At 34.8% G+C, this 22,440-nt stretch overlaps 1 protein-coding gene and 1 long non-coding RNA gene across 2 annotated transcripts in view; one reads left to right on the forward strand and one right to left on the reverse strand.

Moving 5' to 3' along the window:
* Positions 1-4,841: 4,841 nt before the first annotated feature.
* On the reverse strand, positions 4,842-11,236 carry LOC107587159 (uncharacterized). Its single transcript, XR_001609439.1, has 4 exons — positions 11,156-11,236; positions 10,867-11,025; positions 6,328-6,504; positions 4,842-4,915 (listed from the first exon to the last, which is right to left on the reverse strand). It is a non-coding gene; the product is annotated as an uncharacterized lncRNA (long non-coding RNA).
* The window catches only part of abcc9 (ATP-binding cassette, sub-family C (CFTR/MRP), member 9), a 42,997-nt gene continuing 25,405 nt past the window's right edge, over positions 4,849-22,440 (forward strand). Inside the window, exons 1-17 of the mRNA XM_016274821.1 lie at positions 4,849-4,919; positions 6,447-6,628; positions 8,310-8,471; positions 9,928-10,069; positions 10,160-10,281; positions 10,528-10,694; positions 11,162-11,404; positions 11,537-11,725; positions 13,970-14,140; positions 15,596-15,751; positions 15,839-15,973; positions 17,203-17,365; positions 17,556-17,596; positions 17,677-17,819; positions 17,914-18,028; positions 20,551-20,652; positions 22,255-22,327. Of these exons, the coding sequence (XP_016130307.1) occupies positions 8,324-8,471; positions 9,928-10,069; positions 10,160-10,281; positions 10,528-10,694; positions 11,162-11,404; positions 11,537-11,725; positions 13,970-14,140; positions 15,596-15,751; positions 15,839-15,973; positions 17,203-17,365; positions 17,556-17,596; positions 17,677-17,819; positions 17,914-18,028; positions 20,551-20,652; positions 22,255-22,327 (2,110 nt within the window). The 5' untranslated portion in view covers positions 4,849-4,919; positions 6,447-6,628; positions 8,310-8,323. The remainder of the gene's footprint in view (positions 4,920-6,446; positions 6,629-8,309; positions 8,472-9,927; positions 10,070-10,159; positions 10,282-10,527; positions 10,695-11,161; positions 11,405-11,536; positions 11,726-13,969; positions 14,141-15,595; positions 15,752-15,838; positions 15,974-17,202; positions 17,366-17,555; positions 17,597-17,676; positions 17,820-17,913; positions 18,029-20,550; positions 20,653-22,254; positions 22,328-22,440) is intronic.

Genomic DNA, 22,440 nt, shown 5'->3' on the forward strand with positions numbered 1-22,440 from the left:
TATAGGGCTGTTTATGTGAAAGCACCTTACGGTTATACCGTGACAGTTTACACAGAGAGACAGAGAGTGAGGGAGAGAGATTGTTTATTTAATAGAGTTTCATGTTTCCACTCTTTCACTTGTTAATTTCTCAGCTTCCCCCGTCATCTGTCTCCCTGTATTTATGATGATTATTGACTTTATAAATCCCCATGATGCTTGAGGCGTGTAAAAGACTTCCTGTCCTTTGCTAACCACCTCAATGAACCCAGCATTATGAGCCAAGTGACAACACTGGGCTAACTTAAGTGCTACATGAGATCTGAAGTTAAGCCTCGTTTTTCTGTCTTTAATTTCACAAACAACTCAGGGATTATAACACAGGGAAAGACGTCATAATTTTCTGTTTGTTTACTGAAGACTTAAAATATTAAAACTTAATTTCCTACCGTGGATGACCTGTCATAAAGGTCTCCCAGTGTTCCAGCATTTTCTTGGAATTAACATTAGCACTGTGGTTATGAATCTTCGCCTCCAGCTAAGCTTCTCTTTTAGAAACAAATTCATAAAATGTTTGGGTAACACTTTACTTGAAGGGGTGTGCATAAGACTGACATGACACCTTCATAATCATGACATGACACATGTCATGAATATGAAGGAGGTTGTATGCATGTTTATGACTACTGTCATTAAGTGTCATTCGCTCAGTTATGTCATTTTTAATGCAAATATGACATTATTTGACCTAACCCTACCCCTACCCTTACCCCTAACCACAGCCCATAACAAAGACATCTCAAACGATGTCATCTTTGCATAAAAAATTACATAACTGAGCGAATGACACTTAATGACAGTTGTCATAAACATGCATAAAAAACCTTTATATTCATGACATGTGTCATGCCATGATTATGTAGGTGTCATGTCATGATTATGAAGGTGTCATGTCAGTCTTATGCACACCCCTTCAAGTAAAGTGTAACCAATGTTTGTTGTAAAATGCATTTTAAGCAGGTAGCTTGGAACATGGTTTCTAGCTGGTTTAAACTCATCATTAGATAGTTCAAGAAAGTTATTAGTGATTAGCAATATTAGTTGTATAAAACTTACAATTAGCCGGTCCAACCTGGTCATTAGCTGCCTCAACCTGGTAATTATATGGTTTGAGTTGGTATTTACTGGTTCAAGCTGATAATATAGCTGGGTCAAGCTAGTCATTAGCTGTTTCAATCTATGCTGGTACTTTTCCGAGCTGGTCATTAACTGGTTCAGGCTGGCCATAAACTTGTTCATGCCATTAGCTGTTGAAGCTTTAGCTAGTCTTACCAGGTCATTAGCTCAGTCATTCTTGAGAAGTGTGACAAAACAGGGTGCAAAATTGAAAAAATAAAACCTCAGACAATTGAAACTATATTTATGTATCTTATGTGTACTAAGCTACTGAGCTATGCTTTGATACAACCTCCCAACTTTTCTATTTTTTAACAAAATGTGCCTTTTTACCTTGGACTGTGTAATATAATTTCAACTTTATCTTTAACAGCATTCAAGATGTTTTTAACATTTCAAAACACATTCTCGTGTTAGCAGACAGATTACACTTTCACATGTGACCAACAATTCCACAACAAATATAAAATATCATAATGAAATATTATCAAAATATTCAACTTCAGTTAACACATCTGACAGTGGTGACGAAAACCTGAATTTGTAATAATTTTAACTATCAAATACATTGAATCAGTCAATTACTGTATTAAAACAAACAACAAACAGTGAGTATGTTATTGTTTATAAAGCTTTTATTTAAGAGTCACATTTAAGTATTTTGATATATCACTGGAACACAAAATCTTATGGTGGTGACATCTGATGGGGTTGACAAATTTGGCATTTCTTTCACAAAGCCAATGGAGTTCATGTCAAGTTTTCTGTTGATGCTAGATGCTAATGGAACCTGCTTCAGGAGAATAAAATGATCTAAATATTTCAAATAATTTCCTCAGAAATTGGAAGATGGTGTTGACATATCATGGCTGTGACACAGGAAATAGATATTATTAAGTGTTGCTTTTGATAAAACAAGCTCTTTTTCATCATTAAAAAAAAAACATTTTTATGCATTTTATTGCATATGAATGATTGAACCCTTCTCTGTGGACACACTGTTTTAGACGTAGTGAGAGGACATTAAGAAACACAGATTTGGTATAATAATGAGAAAATAAAATTGAAGGTAATAATTGTGTTAAATACATTCTATTATTAATCCCTCATGACATTTAAATTTTTTAATATTTTTATTTTTTAAAGCTAATAGCAGTTACCCTTGCTGGACCTGTTTTGTCGCACGTCTCAAGAATGACTGAGCTGGTTCAAGCTGATTTGAGTTGGTCATTAGTTGGTTTAAGCTCATTAGCCGGTCCAACCTGGTCATTACCTGCCTCAACCTGGTAATTAGATGATTTGAGCTGGTCATTAGATGGTTCAATCTATGCTGGTCCTTACTTTGTTCAGACTGGTCCATGGCTGGTTTGATCTGGTCATTAGCTGGCTCAGGCTGGCCATAAACTGGTTCAAGCTTGTCAATAGCTGTTCAAGTTGGTCATTATAGCTGGCCTAACCAGGTTTAAGCTGGTCATTAGCTTGTCCGAGCTGGTTTGAGTTAGTTGTTAGTTAGTTTGAGCTGGTTAAAGCTTTTCCTCAGTCTGTCCGAAGTGGTTATTATCTGGTCTTTGCAGGTCAGTAGCTGGTTCATGTTGATCATTAGCTGGTTCAAGCCGTTCATTAACTGGTTCGAGCTTGTCATTATCTAGTCTAAGCAAGTCATTAGCTGGTTATTATCTGGTCTTTAGCTGATTCAAGCAAGCAATTTCCATCAGTTTCATGAATGATCCAAGATGGTCTACTGGCATGCACTAGCTAATGAGCCATTTTGACTAGTATAGACCAGTTTAACTTCAATGTTCCTGAATTTTTTCAGCAGAGTTATAAAATACATGTCAGTACAGTACAATTGTAATAGAAGATCTACTACTCACTCTTACAACACAAAACATGGATGGCATATAATTGCTAAATGGTTTGCCTAATTCTTTGATTACTGTGAAATAGTCACAGATCCAAAGGGAAAAGAGAAATAACAAAACAGGATTGGATAATCTTAATTACTCTAGTGTCATTTGATGACGCACACCACATGCATACGTGTGGAAACCGCTGATTCTCAGCTTAGTTATGGGAAACTGAAACTTTCTCAAAGAGGTTGTGTTTGACCCCCTGGCCTCTAGAATCCTTTAAATTCAAGTGCATCCCTCTGTCCCCAGCCACAGCACCTCGTCCCAGGCTCTGGGTGTCACCACAGGGCCTTTGATGGCTCACACATGGGCTGCTTCCTGTACTACTTCCTGTGGTTAATGGGGGAGAGGCTGGGTCGGGGCTGCCCCCTTCTGGTCTCTAGGGAAACACAGGGGATGTGACTGTTTGCACACACACACTCACACACAGACAAATACATTCCCATAATCCCCATTCAACCCAAGCGCTTCCTCAACCTCGCACACACCCTTACTTCCCTCAGTCACACACACACACACACACGCTCCCTGCAGCAGTTCTCATCACACTTCAGCCTCCAAACCATCTGTGACCTTTGAGCTCCGTCCCTCTGGAGTGAAAGTGCTGCTTCCCATGAAGTCCCAGCATCAGTCAATCAGTGGCTTTGAAGATCTTTGACATTTTGCACATGCCAACCAGGGTTTCCCTATATTGACCAAGATTTTGATTTTGCATTGCTAAACACTTATAAAACAAAGAAGTAACAGATTAAAACAACTATTGTGATCAATCTTGTAATTACCAACAAATGTGTTTATACATCTGTGTGGATGACATTTGTAAAATATGTGCTACTTTGCATGTCTGTTTTTTTTGTTTAATTAGCACACCATTTCTGGTTGGGTATTAATAATGGGCCTCTTAGCCTTATTGATGGGATAGTAGAAGCATAATTTAAGGTTGCTATTTGATTTTTGATGGATGGATGTTTAAAAAATATATTAATGGAGAGATTTACAGACAGAACAGACAGACAGAATGATAGATAGATACAGTGGGTACGGAAAGTATTCAGACCCCCTTAAATTTTTCACTCTTTTAAACAGATAGATAGATAGACGAACAGAGATAGATAGATGGATAGATAGATAGATAGATAGATAGATAGATAGAGAGACAGACATAGATAAACAGATAGATAGATAGACGAACAGAGATAGATAGATGGATAGATAGATAGATAGATAGATAGATAGATAGAGAGACAGACATACAGGTGCATCTCAATAAATTAGAATGTCATGGAAAAGTTAATTTATTTCAGTAATTCAACTCAAATTGTGAAACTCGTGTATTAAATAAATTCAATGCACACAGACTGAAGTAGTTTAAGTCTTTGGTTCTTTTAATTGTGATGATTTTGGCTCACATTTAACAAAAAAACTGAATCTTGTGCCTATTGCCCACATGCGAAATTTACACAGCCCCTGCTGAATGAAATCGTTATGCGTGACTTCCAGTTCTTTATGCGGCGTAATGTACAACACATCCCACATTCTCTCTCTCTTTTATCTATCCAGCCGCTAGTAAATCCTCTTTATTTTAGTGAGTAATTTTATGCACCTCATTGAATCTTCAGTTTGATCCAGTTATTCTTGATGTGACCTACATCAGGAGCAGCCGCGCTCGTGCACGGGCATCCCTCCTTTATATCTGACGCCATAGCAACGCTACGCTGAAGCAGTGACGCGCGCTTTCTTCAGTAACGCAAGGACAAGGAGATACAACACCATCGCGTTCACTGTCTAACCGCTGATGTCGCAGCGTATTTACTGCAAGTATCGATGACAAAACCTACAACCGGAGACATCTAGGTGAGTGTGTCCACAGTCTTGGCACATTACATCTTAAATTAATTCATTAAAATCCCAAAGGTTGATTCTGAATGACGTTCACTCACTGCCTTATCTGATTTACAATGGCCTGCTTTGAACGTGTTGATATTATTATGGTGCATTTAATTATATTTATGCGCGGTTGTAGTGTCATAAGGTGAAAGACATGGTTCAGTGTGCTCATGTAGAGATAAGTGACCAGAACTAGGTTAAATCAAGGGTTCATTGTTTTTCTTTGTCAGGTAAGATTGTTTTACAGAAGCAACAACCATGTGAGTTGGTGTACCTATTACAGTTGACTGTAAATACAGTATTTACGAGTAACATTGATAACAAATCATAAGCAAAATGAAATGCAACTGTTCAAATAGCATCAAGTAAGCTCCTTAAAATCGAGTCATTTCAACAATAACAATTTTGTAATTGTGACAAATACCTTTAGATTAAGTGACTCTAGAAATATTAAGATGTAGCCTATAATCTTAAAGAGTTACAGTATATGGTAATAGTTCCAATTGTTTATGTTGTGACTGTTCATTATTATGTATCTCTCACTTTTTTTAATAATCTAAATGGAGAGCAAAAGACACGCTTAAACACTCACCAATAACAGTCCTATGGCAAAAAATATATATATATTTAGAAGTAATAAATGTATATTAAAATAAAATAAAATAATAATATTAAAATAAAATAAATGTATTTATATTTAGAAGTGCCACACAGATCTCAAAACCTCATGTACTAAACATGATAAGGGTAACAATCAACTAACAAATTATTTTAATAGAGCAATAAACACATCTTGACATCCACAAGACAATAATCTACAAAACATGATGACAAAATTAAGAACAAAAATGTAAACCAAACTGGGAAACTAGTAAAAATGCTGCCATAATCGTTCATGCCTCAGTGCATGCTGGGAAAACAGAAATGGTAAATGTTACCATTGCCGGAAACTGGATGAGCAAAGGGTGCGCTTAGCCAGGGTGTGCTTGTAAACTGTTTATGAACATTATGTTGAACTCGCTTAATAATTTCTGAATATTTTTTTCAGAAATTATGCAGAATGGTAATAAATAAATAAATAATGACTTTTTTTACATTTTTAAAATGTAAAAAAAAAGAGAATATAATTCTGTTAAATATAATTTATATTACTGATATATAAAATAAATTGCTTTATGAAATCTACACAGAATCATTTGAATTTTAGGTAAATACTGAACATTTAAAAAAGAAAAAGAGTATTTGTCAATTTAATTAAATTTGTGTACGTCTTTTTTATTATTTATATTATAGCATAATTTTTCTTAACTTTTCGGTCAATTACTAATTGAAACATTGCTATCCTATTCAACTCTGTGTTTTCTCATTTCTTTACCTAGACTGCTTGTTTGGGCATCACACACACCCATGATGGCCAAAAATGCTGTGTAGGCAGGCAGCTCACAAGATTATGAGACACAGCCACAGTGTCACAGTCGATCTCTATTTTCTCAGGAGGGTCCGTACGTTCATGCCAACATTCCTGTTCAAGTTTGGAAATACGATCCAAGAGCTAGAGAGAGAGAGAGACCATGAGCAGCTGATACACTGCAGCTAAAAATAATATTCCCTGTGAATTACTCTCACTAACACCAGCGACGGGCATGAAAAGCTACTAAAGCAGAGCAATTATTTTGGTAAGTTCTTATTTAATAATTATCTATGACTGTCACTGTGGGTTTTACTATTATATTTACTATTCATGCTATACAACGCTCATAAGTTGAAGAAAGACAACGTCTGGCTGTCAGTGAGCATGTGGAGGGATTTAGCTGTCTATAGCTGTCAGAGTGGGTGGTATCCTATAATAATACTAATCATGAACAGCAGTGTTTTACACAATAGTATTGAGTATGAATGAGAAGACTATTGTACTGTAGTCTATTTAATGCACTTGTCATGGGCTTTACTTGGTAATTCACTTCATTTCACATCAACCAATAAACAGCTATTTATTCTTTGGTTTCTGTAGCACATTTTTTGTTAATAATATTAATAAGACCATTCATGATTTTTAAGTCCTGCAGTATCTTAAAGTTGCACTAAGTAAATTGAATAAATTATGACATGAAGACTCCAGTCATATCAGTAGCCTAATATAAGCTGTTTTGTTTTACATGGAGGGTTGCCTCATGAGGGCCGACATGTTGTGATCACGTGACCAGCCAAACATTATTTACTTTACTGGTAGTCCTTTTTATCGGACACTTTGCTTGCGGAATAAATTATTCAATATTAATAGGCTTTCACAGCCATATATGCTGTTAATATTAGCATTTCTAACTAAAAACCTTTCTTTACTTTTCATAGGTTTTTGCAAGTTTTGCAAAATGCATAAATGTAAATGCAAAACTTATTGTCTGTCCATATAGTAATTATTTTATGTGATATCAAGATGATATGACCAGGGCTATTATAGTTAACTAAAACTAAATCCATCAAACAATTTTTGTTACTTGAAATGCAATAAAATATATATAAAAACTTATTTTATTTCAGCTAGTTGCTAAAGCAACATCTCTCATTTTCATTTAGTTTCATCTTGATGTACTAAAATAACTAAAACTGAAATAAAAATTAATTAAATAACTATGTAGACATTTTGAAAAAAACTGATACAAATTCCAAAAACACAACAAAATTACTAAAGCTTTAACTAAAATTAAAATGAAACCAGAAAATATTAAAATAAAAACGAATTCACCAGATTACCATAATAATAGTTATACAAAAATATCCATGGGTACAACCATAATACAGAAATCTCCATGTAATTTAAATATTTGTCAAAAATAATTATATTTACATTATATTTTAATCATTACTGTTATAATGTAATTTATACATTTTATAATGTTCAAAACACTGTAAAACACACACTTTGATGGGTCACCTGAGGAGACACAGCATGCAAGCTTCAATACCAGAGTATATTCTGCCCAAGCAAACATTACTGTCTGTTGTGATGTTGTATAATGCAGCTATCCTGTATGAGAAATTAAACTTTGCTGGTAAATGAATTGGCTGAGAGGTACAGGCAGTGTCCCTAGAGAGGGTTTGTTAATCTTGCTCTTACACTGATTGTCAGCAGAGGATCAATGTAGTCAAACACTTTGTCGGACCTCATAGTCAATAATGATTACAGGAATACTGCTTTCAGTGCTGTCAGTTTGGGCTCAAAGCTGCAGACTGAAAGTCTAAGTCAGTTTAAGTGTAAATGAAGACTTGATTTTTCATTAAATACATAATTTTTTAGATTACAGTTATCTGTACGGAATGCTATATATACAAATCTAACATACATGCATTTTTCTTTAGCCCAGTCAGGTGACATGGCCTTGTCTTTCTGTGGGAGCGACAGAGGTAGTAATGCCTACAGTGTGGACAAAGGAGTCCTGGACAATGGCTGCTTCGTGGACGCCCTCAACCTCGTCCCTCATGTATTTCTTCTCTTCATCACCTTCCCCATCCTGTTTATTGGTATGAATGCCCTTATCTTTCTTCCCTCTTAAACAACCATTCACATTCTGCAGTTGGTTACAGGGTTGTGTTCCATTTAGAATTTAATACGGATTGCCTTTTAATTAGTGCTGTGAAACGATTAATCGCGATTAATCACATACAAAATAAAAGTTTTCATTTACATAATATATGTATGTGCACTGTGTTTATTTATTATGTATATATAAATACACACACGCATGTATATATTTCAGAAAAATGTGTTATATTTATGTATTAAATATATTTATATGTAATATAAATTATATGAATTATAAATATAGATATAATAATTTAATTAATTAATTATAATAATGAATTAATTAAATTATTATATCTATATTTATAATTCATATAATTTATATTATATATATATAATATAGATATAAATATTTTCAATATATACTGTATGTGTGTGTCTTTATATATACATAATAAATATACACTGAACACACATATATTATGTAAACAAAAACTTATTTTGTATGCGATTAATCGCGATTAATCGTTTGACAGCACTACTTTTAATTAAGAATCCTAGTGTTTTGTTTTATTTGATGATACGATAAATTTTATTATTTTATTTTATGCCTTTTATTATATGATAGATTTTATTTATTTTATTTTATGTCTTTAATGATATAATAGATTTTTATTTTATTATATTTTTTATTTTATTTTATTTACCATGCTAAAAAAGCAGATCATTATAATTCTTCATTATAATTTAAATATAAGGAAGTAGAATAAAAATGGAATGAGAAAAAAAAAATCAATATTCACTGTAATTTTTCATAATTCATTATTTTAAATATCGAGAATTCTTGTTTTATTTTTTGTATTTTAATTCATCTTATATTATTAATGAATACATTTATTTATTTGGAGCCACACAACATAAAGCTTACAAAGTGGAACCCTTAAATTGAATGCCTGTTGTGTGATATGTGAATTTCTTTGGATTAAAGCTCAGTAAATTCTAGCTCTTGTCATTCCAATTCAACTTTCTGTGACATGTAGCCAATTTTCAAGGAAGGCAGTTCTTAAATGGTTTATGGCATACATCATGTTTGGTTTATGGCATACATCATGCCTTCAAAAGCTGAGGGGCCTAAACACTGTATCAGAACTAAATGGGCCAATTCATTATCTGTATTGGCTCCCCAAAGAGCCTTTACTCAAATCCTTCTCAAAAAATCATTTTCTCTGACGCCACAATGGTGTCAGTGCCATCCCTCATTCAGTCTCATAATGAAAAAATGTTTCCCATAACAGAATTACTACACTATTAGCCAAAGAAAGGAAAACAATGAAAAATCGAGACAGGCGGGGACAGATACAGGATGCTGATTAACAAAGTAAATGTTAACTGTATATTATATTAGACACCGCAAGGGAATAATATAATTACACATATGTGTGTGTTCGTGCTCAGGCTGGGGTAGCCAGAGCTCAAAGGTGCAGATCCATCATAACACCTGGCTGCACTTTCCTGGCCACAACCTGCGCTGGATCCTTACCTTCACACTGCTGTTTGTGCATGTGTGCGAGATCGCCGAGGGAATCGTCTCCAATACGTGGGTTTCAACACACATTTGAAATATTTGAGTGTTTATGACCGTTATGCATTTATGTTTATGTCTTTGTGTTTGAATGGATCATTGTAGGCAGATGGAGTCCAATCACTTGCACCTCTTCTTGCCAGCGCTGATGGGCTTCATAGCGGCCACAACATCAGTCGTATATTATCACAATATAGAAACCGCCAATTTCCCCAAACTGCTGCTGGGTAAGTCAATGTCCATTTCATTATGCAAATGTGATGCTGGCTGTTAATAATAGAATGTACTTTGAGTGTTGCTGTTTCATCTCCTACATTATATAACAGTTAGTATCAGTCCTCTAATTTAAATAAAACACTTTAAGTCTGGGTGTTGCTTGGCAACATGTAATGGTTGATTTATATTTTAGTTAGCTTCTGTCCTTGTAATTCTGTATGAGAAAGAGAACTAACCTCAGAAATATTCTTTCACAGCCTTATTTATTTATTGGATTCTGGCTTTCATCACCAAGATGATAAAGTTATGGAAGTTTGCAGAGGCGAGCTTGGGGGTGCAATATCTCCGTTTCTGTATCACAGCTTTGCTAGTGGTGCTGTACGGCCTGCTCATGGCTGTCGAGATCAACGTTATCAGAGTCAGGGTGAGTTGAACTAGGGTCATGTGGCAAAAGTTTTTTTTTTCCTCATTATTTTTTATTTTACTATTTTTTTCTATATGCCTCTAATTTGAACCACTAATGTAATATTTTTATTTTATGGCAAATTTTTATCCATTAATTGTAGACAGTTTTACAATACTAACATGTCACTAACCTGGTGAAAAAAACAGCTTGAACTGCCAGAGATTTCCATTCTGGTTCAGGTTGGTTTGTGCTGGTTTTGATGCTGGATTAGCTGATAGACATATAGCCATGATTTTCACCATCAAAACTGCTTGACCAATATTCTTTCTGGTTGTCCAAGGTAGTTAGGCTGTTTAAGTAGTTAAAGTGAACACAAAATCAAAATCCAACATCCAAAACACAACGTGCTAGTTTGTTCAGTAGGGTAATTACATTCTACTAACAAACCATATGACCTGTATCTTTTATTTTTCTCTTACCCGCAGAAGTACGTGTTCTTTGCGAACCCGCAGAGGGTCAAGCCCCCTGAAGACTTGCAGGACTTGGGCGTGCGATTTCTCCAGCCCTTCGTCAACCTCCTCTCCAAGGCAACATATTGGTGGATGAACCCACTCATCATTGGAGCCCACAAGAGACCCATTGAGCTGAAGAAAATTGGCAAACTGCCAATCGCGATGAGGGCGTTGACTAACTATATCCGTCTGAAAGACTCTTATGAGGAACAGAGGGTATGTGCAGAAGATCAAAGGTTTAAGAACAAATATTATAATATAAAGGAACAACATTTTCATATTTGATAACATTGTAATAATGAGAAGTGTCAGTTGACCAGTGTCTCTTTGCTTGTATAATTCTGACAGCAGAAAACAGAGGACCCAGAGAAATCCCCATCCATCTGGAAGTCCATGTACCGGGCATTTGGAGGGCCAATACTCCTCAGCAGCACTTTCCGGTACATGGCGGACTTGCTGGGCTTTGCCGGGCCACTCTGCATCTCTGGGATTGTGGAACACCTGCATAATTCAACAGAGATTGACAGGACAAACAAGGTGTGTGTTTCATCTGATTTTAGAGTGTTGAATATGGTCTATGGTCTTGTGTGTGTCGCTATCTTTGATAGTCTTGTCAGTATGGTTACAGACACTATTCATGGTATTGTGAGAATAGAAAACATTGCAAAAAATAATTTTCTTACTCAGTAGAATTCTAGTTTTCCAGTAAGAATATGTAATTATTCTAAGATACATATCAAGATGCATTTACTTGAGAAGCAAAATGACAGAAGATATCAAGGGCCACATTTTCTAAACAGGGCAAATTAGTGTTAGAGGGCAATTCCATAAAAGCACAGATGGGAGGGGAAAATTCTGCGAGTGACTTACTAACAATATGCACATTAAAGAACACAGACGCAGCCAGATCATTTCCATAATGACCAGCGCAATCTACCAAGAGCAGCGCAAATTACCACCTGCTTTTAAGACGTGCTTTTTTGGCCGTTAAATAATGGCGCAAATACCAGAAATTTGACAAGCGCAAATGTTAGTAAATCACGTTGCGTGATTAATTTGAATACTCTCCTCCCATACATTTTGTGTCTGAAAGGAAAACTCCTACAACTGCATATTCAATAAGGTCAGGCAAAAAATAACTGTGTCCATGCCTTTTCAGCACTGATTCTTCACTGCGCGTCTTTAGTAAATCCTGACAGTACTATTTTAACGCCAAAAGACGATTTGCACTGGCGCAAGCTGTTAGTAAATCTGGCCCCAAGTCTTGCTTTTTAAAAAAGTGCGTTTTTGCTTAATATTTTGTGCTGTTTTAAGAAAGAAAAAAAGAAAAAATCAATATGTTAAGTCATTTTGCCTTCAAGTACTGTATATGCATCTTGATTTATGAATGTTTAGATATTTGTACTGGAAAACAAGACAGAAATACTAATTAAGAAAATAATCTTTGGAATAATCAGGCATGATTTTGCTTATTCGTTCAATTGAATAGGACAATTCAAGGATACAAACAACTGGCAATCCCAAACACATACCAGAGAGATGGTAAAACGGAAATGGAGGGATAAAGGAAACTACACAACTTATGTAATGGAAATATATCACAATCCAGTCACTGTCTCACAGCACTTTGATATTATCTCATTTACTTTGGAACCCATTCATAATGCGCCTTGTTAAATAATTTTGGATGTTGATCAAATAGCTGTCAATTAAATGATTTGCTGCAGATATTGGTCTGCTGGTTATACTACTAATTACACTATATTTATTTTTCCTTGGTGCAACGTGACAGTATATTGTAGAGAACGATCTACTGTCTGATATCTGCTGTTTTGCCTTGCTATTTATCACTTCCTGTGTGATGTCACAGAGGCGTCAGTGCTATTAATGAGAGGACCATATGTCATCGCCTTGAGATGACAGCATTTATTAGATTTCACACAGTGTGTTTTCCCTGCTCAGAGGACCATGATGTCATGTGTGCTTGAAAAAACACTCTCATGAGGTTTAGATAAGGATGGATTCAGTGTGGAAAACTCAGGATGTGATAAAAACTTAGCTGATTGAATGAATGATGTTATTGCATTTATCTTGTCATAGTGTCTATGAGCACGTCTGCAACCAAGTGTTAGCAAATACCTTTTGTTTTCATTTTGAACAATATGTATTACTTAAAAAATAATAATAATAATAATAATACTTATTTAGCGAGGATGCATTAAACTGATCAAAAATGACAGTAAATTTTATTGTGAACTTGCAGGACTGGAGACTGGAGTAACAGCTGCTGAAAATTCAGCTTCATCATCGCCGGAGTAAATTACATAAAATATATTAAAATAGAAAACATTTATTTGAAACTGTAATTATATTTCACAATATTACAGTATTTTACTGTATTTTTAATCAAATAAATACTGCCCTGTTAAGCATAAGAAAAAACTAAAAGCTAAAAGCAATCCCAAACTTTTGAACGGCAGTGTGTGTGTTATTTATTTTATAATGTATTATAATTAAAATCAATCCAAATACATTTTGATGTCACTGTATAAATGTGTGTGACAAAATTAAGCCAGAACAGACATACATATCTGTGTGACATGGAAAATTCCCCACTCAAATCGCACTCCCTCTCACACACACATTGCTGCCAGCAACACTCTGTTTAAGTGACTCCTTCTTTTTATTTTAGAGTGTGTGTATGCTTGTGGATGACCTCAGTGAGGGCTGAAATGCCGAAGTGTTTTTATGTGTGTTCATACTCTGTTTATGTCCTGTCAGACAGCGAACATGACTTTCGGGGTGTTCTTCATGTCTTCCACTGAGCTGCTGCAGAATACGTCTGTTCTGGCGGTTCTGCTGTTCCTGGCACTCGTGCTGCAGCGAACATTCCTGCAGGCCTCCTACTACGTCACAATAGAAACCGGCATTAACCTGCGCGGGGCGCTGCTTGTAAGTTTCAGAGAGTTTACTGGAAGTCAAACATGAAGAGAATTATTAGACAAATTTATATTTTAACAGTCTGCACTACACACTTCAAGTTGAATTGTACAACACAAAATATTATATTAGATAAATTCTTACCTTAGTAGGAAAGTGAAGTCTCTATTCTATTCTGCTTTGTCCTGTTTTATTCTATACTACTGTACTTTGTTCCATTATTCTTTTCTACTCTACTTTGTCCCATATTCTGTCTGTTTTATTATTTCTACTCTGTTCTATTGAATTCTATTCTATTGATTCTATTCTATTGTTCATTTAAATTATTTTTCTGTTATTATCTGCTTTACCAATCCTATTCTATTCTGTTCTATTCTATTCCATTCTGATTTGTCCTGTTTGATTCTATACTACTGTACTTTGTCCCTTTATTCTTTTCTACTCTACTTTGTTCCATATTCTGTTTTATTTTTTCTACTCTGTTCTATTGAATTATATTCCATTTATTCTATTCTATTCTATTGTTAATTTCAATTATGCTTCTAATTATGTTAATTTACTTTATTTTGGTCTGTTCTGTTATTATCTGCTTTGTCCTATATTCTATTCTATTCTGCTTTGTCCTGTTTGATTCTATACTACTGTACTTTGTCCCATTATTCTTGTCTACTCTACTTTGTCCCATATTCAGAATTTTATTATTTCTATTCTGTTCTGTTGAATTCTATTCTATTGTTAATTTCAATTGTGTTTTATGTTAATCTATTCTATTTGGGTCTGTTCTGTTATTATCTGTTTTGTCCTATTCTATTCTATTCTATTCTTTCTCCTGTTCTTTTTTTACTCTTTTGTCTCATTCTATTTGGTCTGTTTTATTCTTTCTACTTAGTTCTGTTCAATTCTGTGCAATTCATTTATGCTTTGTTCTGTTTGGGTCTGTGTTCTGTTATTATCTGGGGGGTTTTTCTATTCTATTCGATTCTATTATATTCTGTTCTGTTCTGTTCGGTTCTGTTGTTTTGTCAGTGTTGTTATTGTAACTGATACTAAAAGTATGAAATGTTTTTGTTAATTGAAATGAAGCGGAAAAGAGTATAACTATTAGCAGAAAAACATTAAACTAAAATTACTAAAACTAACATTAAATAAAGCTAAATAGAAATATTTAATTAAAACAAAAAGTAATAAAAATGACAAAATTACTAAAACTAAATTTTAAAAGAAATATAAAAATAATTTGTTATTTATCTATTTATATTAAAATTACTTCAAAATATTGGGAAATATTATAATGTTATATAAATATTACCACAATAACAGTGATGACTATATATTCTATTCAGTCTGTTCTGTTATCTGATATGTCATATTGCACTGTATTCTAGTTTAGTCTAGTCTTCTTTTCTGCTGTATACAAGACCTAAAAAGTTTTTTTTTGCTATTCATGTGTTGGTTTTCATCCTTTAGGCAATGATCTACAATAAAATTCTGCGTCTCTCCACTTCAAACATGTCCATGGGAGAGATGACCCTCGGCCAGATCAACAATCTCGTTGCCATAGAAACCAATCAGCTCATGTGGTTTCTCTTCTTATGCCCCAACCTGTGGGCCATGCCAGTTCAGGTATATCATAGCAAAACACTCCTGCATTTGTGAAAGCACTAAATCAGTTGTGTCCCTAAGCAAAACATAACTTATTTCTGTTCATAGATCATTATGGGAGTGATCCTGCTGTATTATTTGTTGGGTGACAGCGCGTTGATAGGGGCCGGCGTCATTTTGCTGCTGGCCCCGGTTCAGTACCTCATCGCTACCAAGTTGGCAGACACACAGAAGAGCACGCTGGTGAGCTTTACTTACACCTTTGTGAATGTGCATGTGCATGTTTAATTTCAATTGTGTTTTATGTTAATCTATTCTATTTGGGTCTGTTCTGTTATTATCTGTTTTGTCCTATTCTATTCTATTCTTTCTCCTGTTCTTTTTTTACTCTTTTGTCTCATTCTATTTGGTCTGTTTTATTCTTTCTACTTAGTTCTGTTCAATTCTGTGCAATTCATTTATGCTTTGTTCTGTTTGGGTCTGTGTTCTGTTATTATCTGGGGGGTTTTTCTATTCTATTCGATTCTATTATATTCTGTTCTGTTCTGTTCGGTTCTGTTGTTTTGTCAGTGTTGTTATTGTAACTGATACTAAAAGTATGAAATGTTTTTGTTAATTGAAATGAAGCGGAAAAGAGTATAACTATTAGCAGAAAAACATTAAACTAAAATTACTAAAACTAACATTAAATAAAGCTAAATAGAAATATTTAATTAAAACAAAAAGTAATAAAAATGACAAAATTACTAAAACTAAATTTTAAAAGAAATATAAAAATAATTCGTTATTTATCTATTTATATTAAAATTACTTCAAAATATTGGGAAATATTATAATGTTATATAAATATTACCACAATAACAGTGATGACTATATATTCTATTCAGTCTGTTCTGTTATCTGATATGTCATATTGCACTGTATTCTAGTTTAGTCTAGTCTTCTTTTCTGCTGTATACAAGACCTAAAAAGTTTTTTTTTGCTATTCATGTGTTGGTTTTCATCCTTTAGGCAATGATCTACAATAAAATTCTGCGTCTCTCCACTTCAAACATGTCCATGGGAGAGATGACCCTCGGCCAGATCAACAATCTCGTTGCCATAGAAACCAATCAGCTCATGTGGTTTCTCTTCTTATGCCCCAACCTGTGGGCCATGCCAGTTCAGGTATATCATAGCAAAACACTCCTGCATTTGTGAAAGCACTAAATCAGTTGTGTCCCTAAGCAAAACATAACTTATTTCTGTTCATAGATCATTATGGGAGTGATCCTGCTGTATTATTTGTTGGGTGACAGCGCGTTGATAGGGGCCGGCGTCATTTTGCTGCTGGCCCCGGTTCAGTACCTCATCGCTACCAAGTTGGCAGACACACAGAAGAGCACGCTGGTGAGCTTTACTTACACCTTTGTGCATGTGCATGCTGTCAACACCACCAAGTTCATGTTTGTGACTTCTAAATATTTTCTCAGGACTACTCAACAGACCGTCTTAAAAAGACTACAGAGATCCTTAAAGGAATAAAGCTGCTGAAGCTCTATGCATGGGAGAACATCTTCTGTGACCGTGTAGAAGAAACCAGAGGAAAAGAGCTCACCAGTCTCAAGACTTTTGCCCTCTACACATCAATGTCCAGTATGAGAGTCCTTCCATCATATGCCCCACCCACATACATAAACCCCTCCCCTTACAATTGCTCCGCCCTCAATACATTCTCATTTGTTAAACTTTCGAAATGAGGGATGTTTAGTTCTAATAGCTAATAGTTTGTTATGTTTTCGCATCTTTTTGAAAATAACTGCTGGCTCTTTTTTTATCTCCACAGTATTTATGAATGCCGCCATCCCCATTGCTGCAGTATTGGCGGTAAGAGATGCATCATGAGAGTTTTAATTACTTGTATTTTATCCACCATGTAGACCATAGTACTCTTCTTGTTCTTGTAGACCTTTGTCACACATGCCTATATTGAAGAGGTCAGGCTCAGTCCAGCCAAGGCGTTTGCCTCTTTGGCTCTATTCCACATCCTGGTCACTCCACTCTTCCTGTTATCCACGGTGGTCAGGTTTGCCGTCAAGGCCCTTGTCAGGTATGTCGCTTAACCAAACAAGTAATCAGATCCAACATTACTTCATAAAATTGCCTTTCCTGGAAGGATCTGATCATCTGGTTGATGTCTGCAGTGTACAGAAGCTCAGCGAGTTCCTGCAAAGTGATGAGATTGGAGATGACAGCTGGAGAAACGGAGAAATGTACATGTCTCTAGAGATCGGCAAGAAATTCAAATACCATGGGGATGTGAGTCCTCACACACGAATTTGCACCTTAAATGTGTGGTCACAGTTACAGTCGCTTGGTGAATTTTCGTGGGCGAAATCCAGTCATTTCAACAGGAATCGACAAAATTGGGAATTTCGCGTGAGGGTGAAAGGTTTCCACACAGATTTTACAACAGGCTCAAGTTGGTTACGCAAATTCGCTGTGTTGACCAACAAAAAGCTGCTTGGTTTGAAAGCAACTTGCTTTATTGCTACAATATTGACAATGGACCTATTATGCCCACAAAATTTCGCTATGTGACTGCACCTTAAGACATTTCTCAATACTATTCCAAGCTTTAACGTTCAGCAGAGCTGCTTTTAGAGGAACTGTTGCTGATATAGTCAATTTGGGTGATGTTGGACACCGAAACTAGTTGGGATGCCATGTGATAATCAAATTTTTATATTCTTTAGTTTTTTTTTTAAAAGCATTCCATAATATATTTGGCATCAGAGCAGCTTTTTATTAAGTTTAAAAATGGATGGAATGTTCTTGGATCAGTTTTAGGGGAGAAATATTATATGTTGATTAACTGGGACTTTTCTTGCCCTGTAACTGAACAAGAGAAACAAATTAATATTATTAACAAATTAAAGTTTATATATTTTCTCACTGGAAATTCAGTTAAAAAAAACTAAACAAAAAAAAACACTAATAGTGGCTATTAATTTAATTTACAAATTTTTAAATTTTTTGAGGAAAATATGAGGGCTGAATGCCCATGCGAAACTGTAGAAGGGTTTTTAGTGTTTTTTAGCAGGTTGCTAACTTTTTTTGTGGGAATTCTTTCCACACATTTTATTTTCTGCCGTGGTAAAATCAAAAAAGGTAATAGTAAAATTATCCTCAACAAGCCAGACAATTTAATAACATTTTTGACATTTAATTACATATTTTAAGTCAGTTGCGGCATTAAATATTTTCAAAACTCTTGTATTTGTGTCTGTGAAGTGTCTCAGGGATTCTAACTGAGATAAACTTGACGTCATAACACTCTACATGACCTCCAATAACAGCAAACATAAGACTCCACACGGTCATGTCTCAAGAGACAACTATCCCACATTTAGGGGGCAGAAACGGGAGCTGGTCATTCCTGAGCCAGCATCGCGGAGATCTCATAAACGTGTTAAAGAGAAGCTCCTCTCTCTGGTCAGAGCAGGGGGCCCTCAGCTGTTCTCTGACAGAGGGACAAATATATGACAGGACTAAAACTACGCATCCCCAGAGAGGAGCAGAGCTGGAGCAAAGGGTGAGGAAAGGGAGGGAACGAGAAAGTGAGGTTAAGGATGGAAATGTATACTGTGACAGGAAGAAGGGGGTTCCAGGAGAGGAAATAGTGTTAAGCTGGGAAAATCGCTTGGTTAGATGCAAGCGGGAACTCATCTTCCTTGTTTTAGGACCTGACAGCAGCTTTTGAGTGTCATGTGGTGTTTGCTGATCCAAAATTCTGTCATTATGTTTTTTAAAACCCATGTGCTGTTGTTTTTCACTGGAACACATAAGTAGAAATGTGAGATGCTTCATCTTTTTGAGTCGTTTTGACATAGAAAACACATTTTGAGTTTTATGCTTTCTTATTATTTATTTATTACGTTTCTACTCCAACCCATCCTCATTATATAATAATTTAAATTGATAAAAATATTATTTGTGAAGAAATTGGAAAAGATTCCTGGACAGAATTAGGAGAATTATCCAAGTTTACATGTAAGACATAAATAATAGGTTAAGTACAAGTATTATTAAATACTCTAAAAAAGAAAATATATTAATTAAAAATGTATTATATTAATTTATATTACAGTGCATATATTTAACGATATATTTGCAATTTTAGAAATATGCTTTACTATAGCAATATAAGTTTGAAATATTATACAAATATTAAATATTATAAAAAGAAAATATAAAAATGTAATAATTTATTATTAATTATTTACATTTCAGTGCATATATTTACAATTTTAGTGATTTTTATTATAGCTATATAAATTTCACATATTAAATGATTAAATATTATACATATATTAAATATAAAAATAATATCAATATATAATTATTATTTAATTAATTATTTATATCACAGTGCATATATTTAACAACATATTTACGTATTTAACAATATATTTTCATATTTACATATATGCTTTATTATAGTGATACATTTTCTGGTAATCTGTCACACCATATTAAAGCATTAATTACATTTATTGTATGAATATTATAATAAAATTTACCATTTCAAAGTTGATACCTTGTTTTATTAAAGATAAAACATAAAAAAAACTGTCTTTGCTTTTAATCATGTTTATCCTCAAACTGCCCTTTTTGATTCAAAATGATATGGCATGTCACAAATATTGGAAGAATCTTTTCCATACAGTGACAGTTTGTAGTGATCTGGACTCCTAAAAGGATGATCAAAAACAGCATTTTTAGATGAATAATTTCTTTTAATTGTCTCTTAATCTCTCCGTTTGTCTTTATCATTTTAGACGAAGGCTATCAACAGGAAGGGCCGTTATCGTATGGATAACTACGAGCAGCCCATGCGCAGGCAGCTGCGGCCCACAGAGACCGAAGATGTCGCCGTACAGGTCAGACGTCACTATCCTCAGCAGAGACACTGATTCTCAGGCATTTCTCGCTCACAGAGCATGTGCTAAAGTTCATTAAGACAACTCAGGATCTGCATGTTCTCATCCAGATGCCAATAACCTTTAAGTCACGGTTAATAGGTTGTTTTAATCCTACTGTGCTGGAAGAAGTGTTCGAAGCCTATTTCTTAACACACACAGATGGTTTTTTTTCTTCTTTTTTTTTGAGCATGTTCATTCCTTTCTTAGCTTTTTTAAAACTCACCATGGTTTGTGATAGTTTCTCAGACATGGTGATTTGGGTTCAGCTTCCCTCCGAGTGCAGTTTGGGATTCTCATGAGAAGAAAAACTGGGACTAAAAATCAGAAGGACATTAATTTATGTGTTTATTTTTTTGGTTTCGCCTCTGTATCTCGGTCCCCCGAGGGTCCACTTCCTTCGCCATCCCTCTAGACTAGGGGTGGGAATCGTAAATAATGTACAATGATTCTGATTCGGCTTAATGATTCACATTCCTCAATCATTCCATTAATGATTCTTTCTGTAACTTAAAAAAAGGGTCCCACTTTATATTAAGTGGCCTTAACTACTATGTACTTACATTTAAATTAATCATTTGGTACAGTGTACTTATTGTGTACATACATGTTTTTACATTGTACTTCTATCTTTAAAATACCTGCATGTAATTACATCTGTGATTAATTTCTGTACATTTATAATTACACTGTTGACCCATCCCTTACACCTAACCCACCTTTAAACCTACCCATACCTCCAACCCTGTCCCTAACCTTACCCGTATCCCACCTCAATAGCAGCAAAAGTGTTTTGCAATACAATTTGAACACAGCAAGTACATTGTACATATTTTTTTTTATCTAAGTACATAGTAGTTAAGGCCACCTAATATAAAGTGGGACCAAACAATGAATGGACAGAGAATGGACTGAAAAAGAATTCTTATAGTGTTCACTAACCTCACCTTAGTAACTGCACTTAAAACAAAATAAAATAAAATAAATGTTGATGTTTATGCATGGTGTCTGTTATAACAACTAAAAGTCTAAAAAGTTGTTCTGATGCATATATTGCATATTATATTATATTATATATGCAACTGGTTCTGGAAAACAAAAGTCTATCATCTAATGAGTTTAGTGGCTGAACACATAAACACACACGTCCTCATGGACTCTCCCACAGTGACATCCGCTCACTTTGTTATGAATATGGCCTAATCTACTCTGACATTTACACTCCTTCACTTCAGTCATTCTCAACCATTACTCCCATTTTACCCTCTCTCTCCCTGCTCTCTTGTTCTCACAGATGTTTTTGATTGTTCAGCGTTCTCCCTTTTCCCAGTACTCTGTTCTGGCCTACTGTACTGCTCTGATGGATGGGAGTATTATCATTATTGTAAATAAACATCTAGAAAATAGAACTCAGAACGCATCCGGAATATGCAAGCGTGACAGAAGCAGCTTGTACGAGCAAAGATGAAAAGATCATATCATGTGCATTCTGCTCTGTGCTGGTTTGTTTCCATCATTCTAAACCCTGTGGTTTTTGTTTGTATTGGTGAATGGGTCATTCAGGTGAATGATGGCTTCTTCACATGGGGAAGCAACTTGTCGACGCTGACGGACATCAACATCCGAATCCCTACAGGTACACACTGCTTACTACTAATTTTCTCTCAGACAATCAATGACTTCTTATTTTTAAATATTTATTATAAATTAATATAAATTATTAAATATAATAAATAAATACTCTTAGAT

Source organism: Sinocyclocheilus grahami, unplaced genomic scaffold, assembly GCF_001515645.1.
Source record: "Sinocyclocheilus grahami isolate Dianchi unplaced genomic scaffold, SAMN03320097.WGS_v1.1 scaffold90.1, whole genome shotgun sequence".
Taxonomy (NCBI): Eukaryota; Metazoa; Chordata; class Actinopteri; order Cypriniformes; family Cyprinidae; genus Sinocyclocheilus; species Sinocyclocheilus grahami.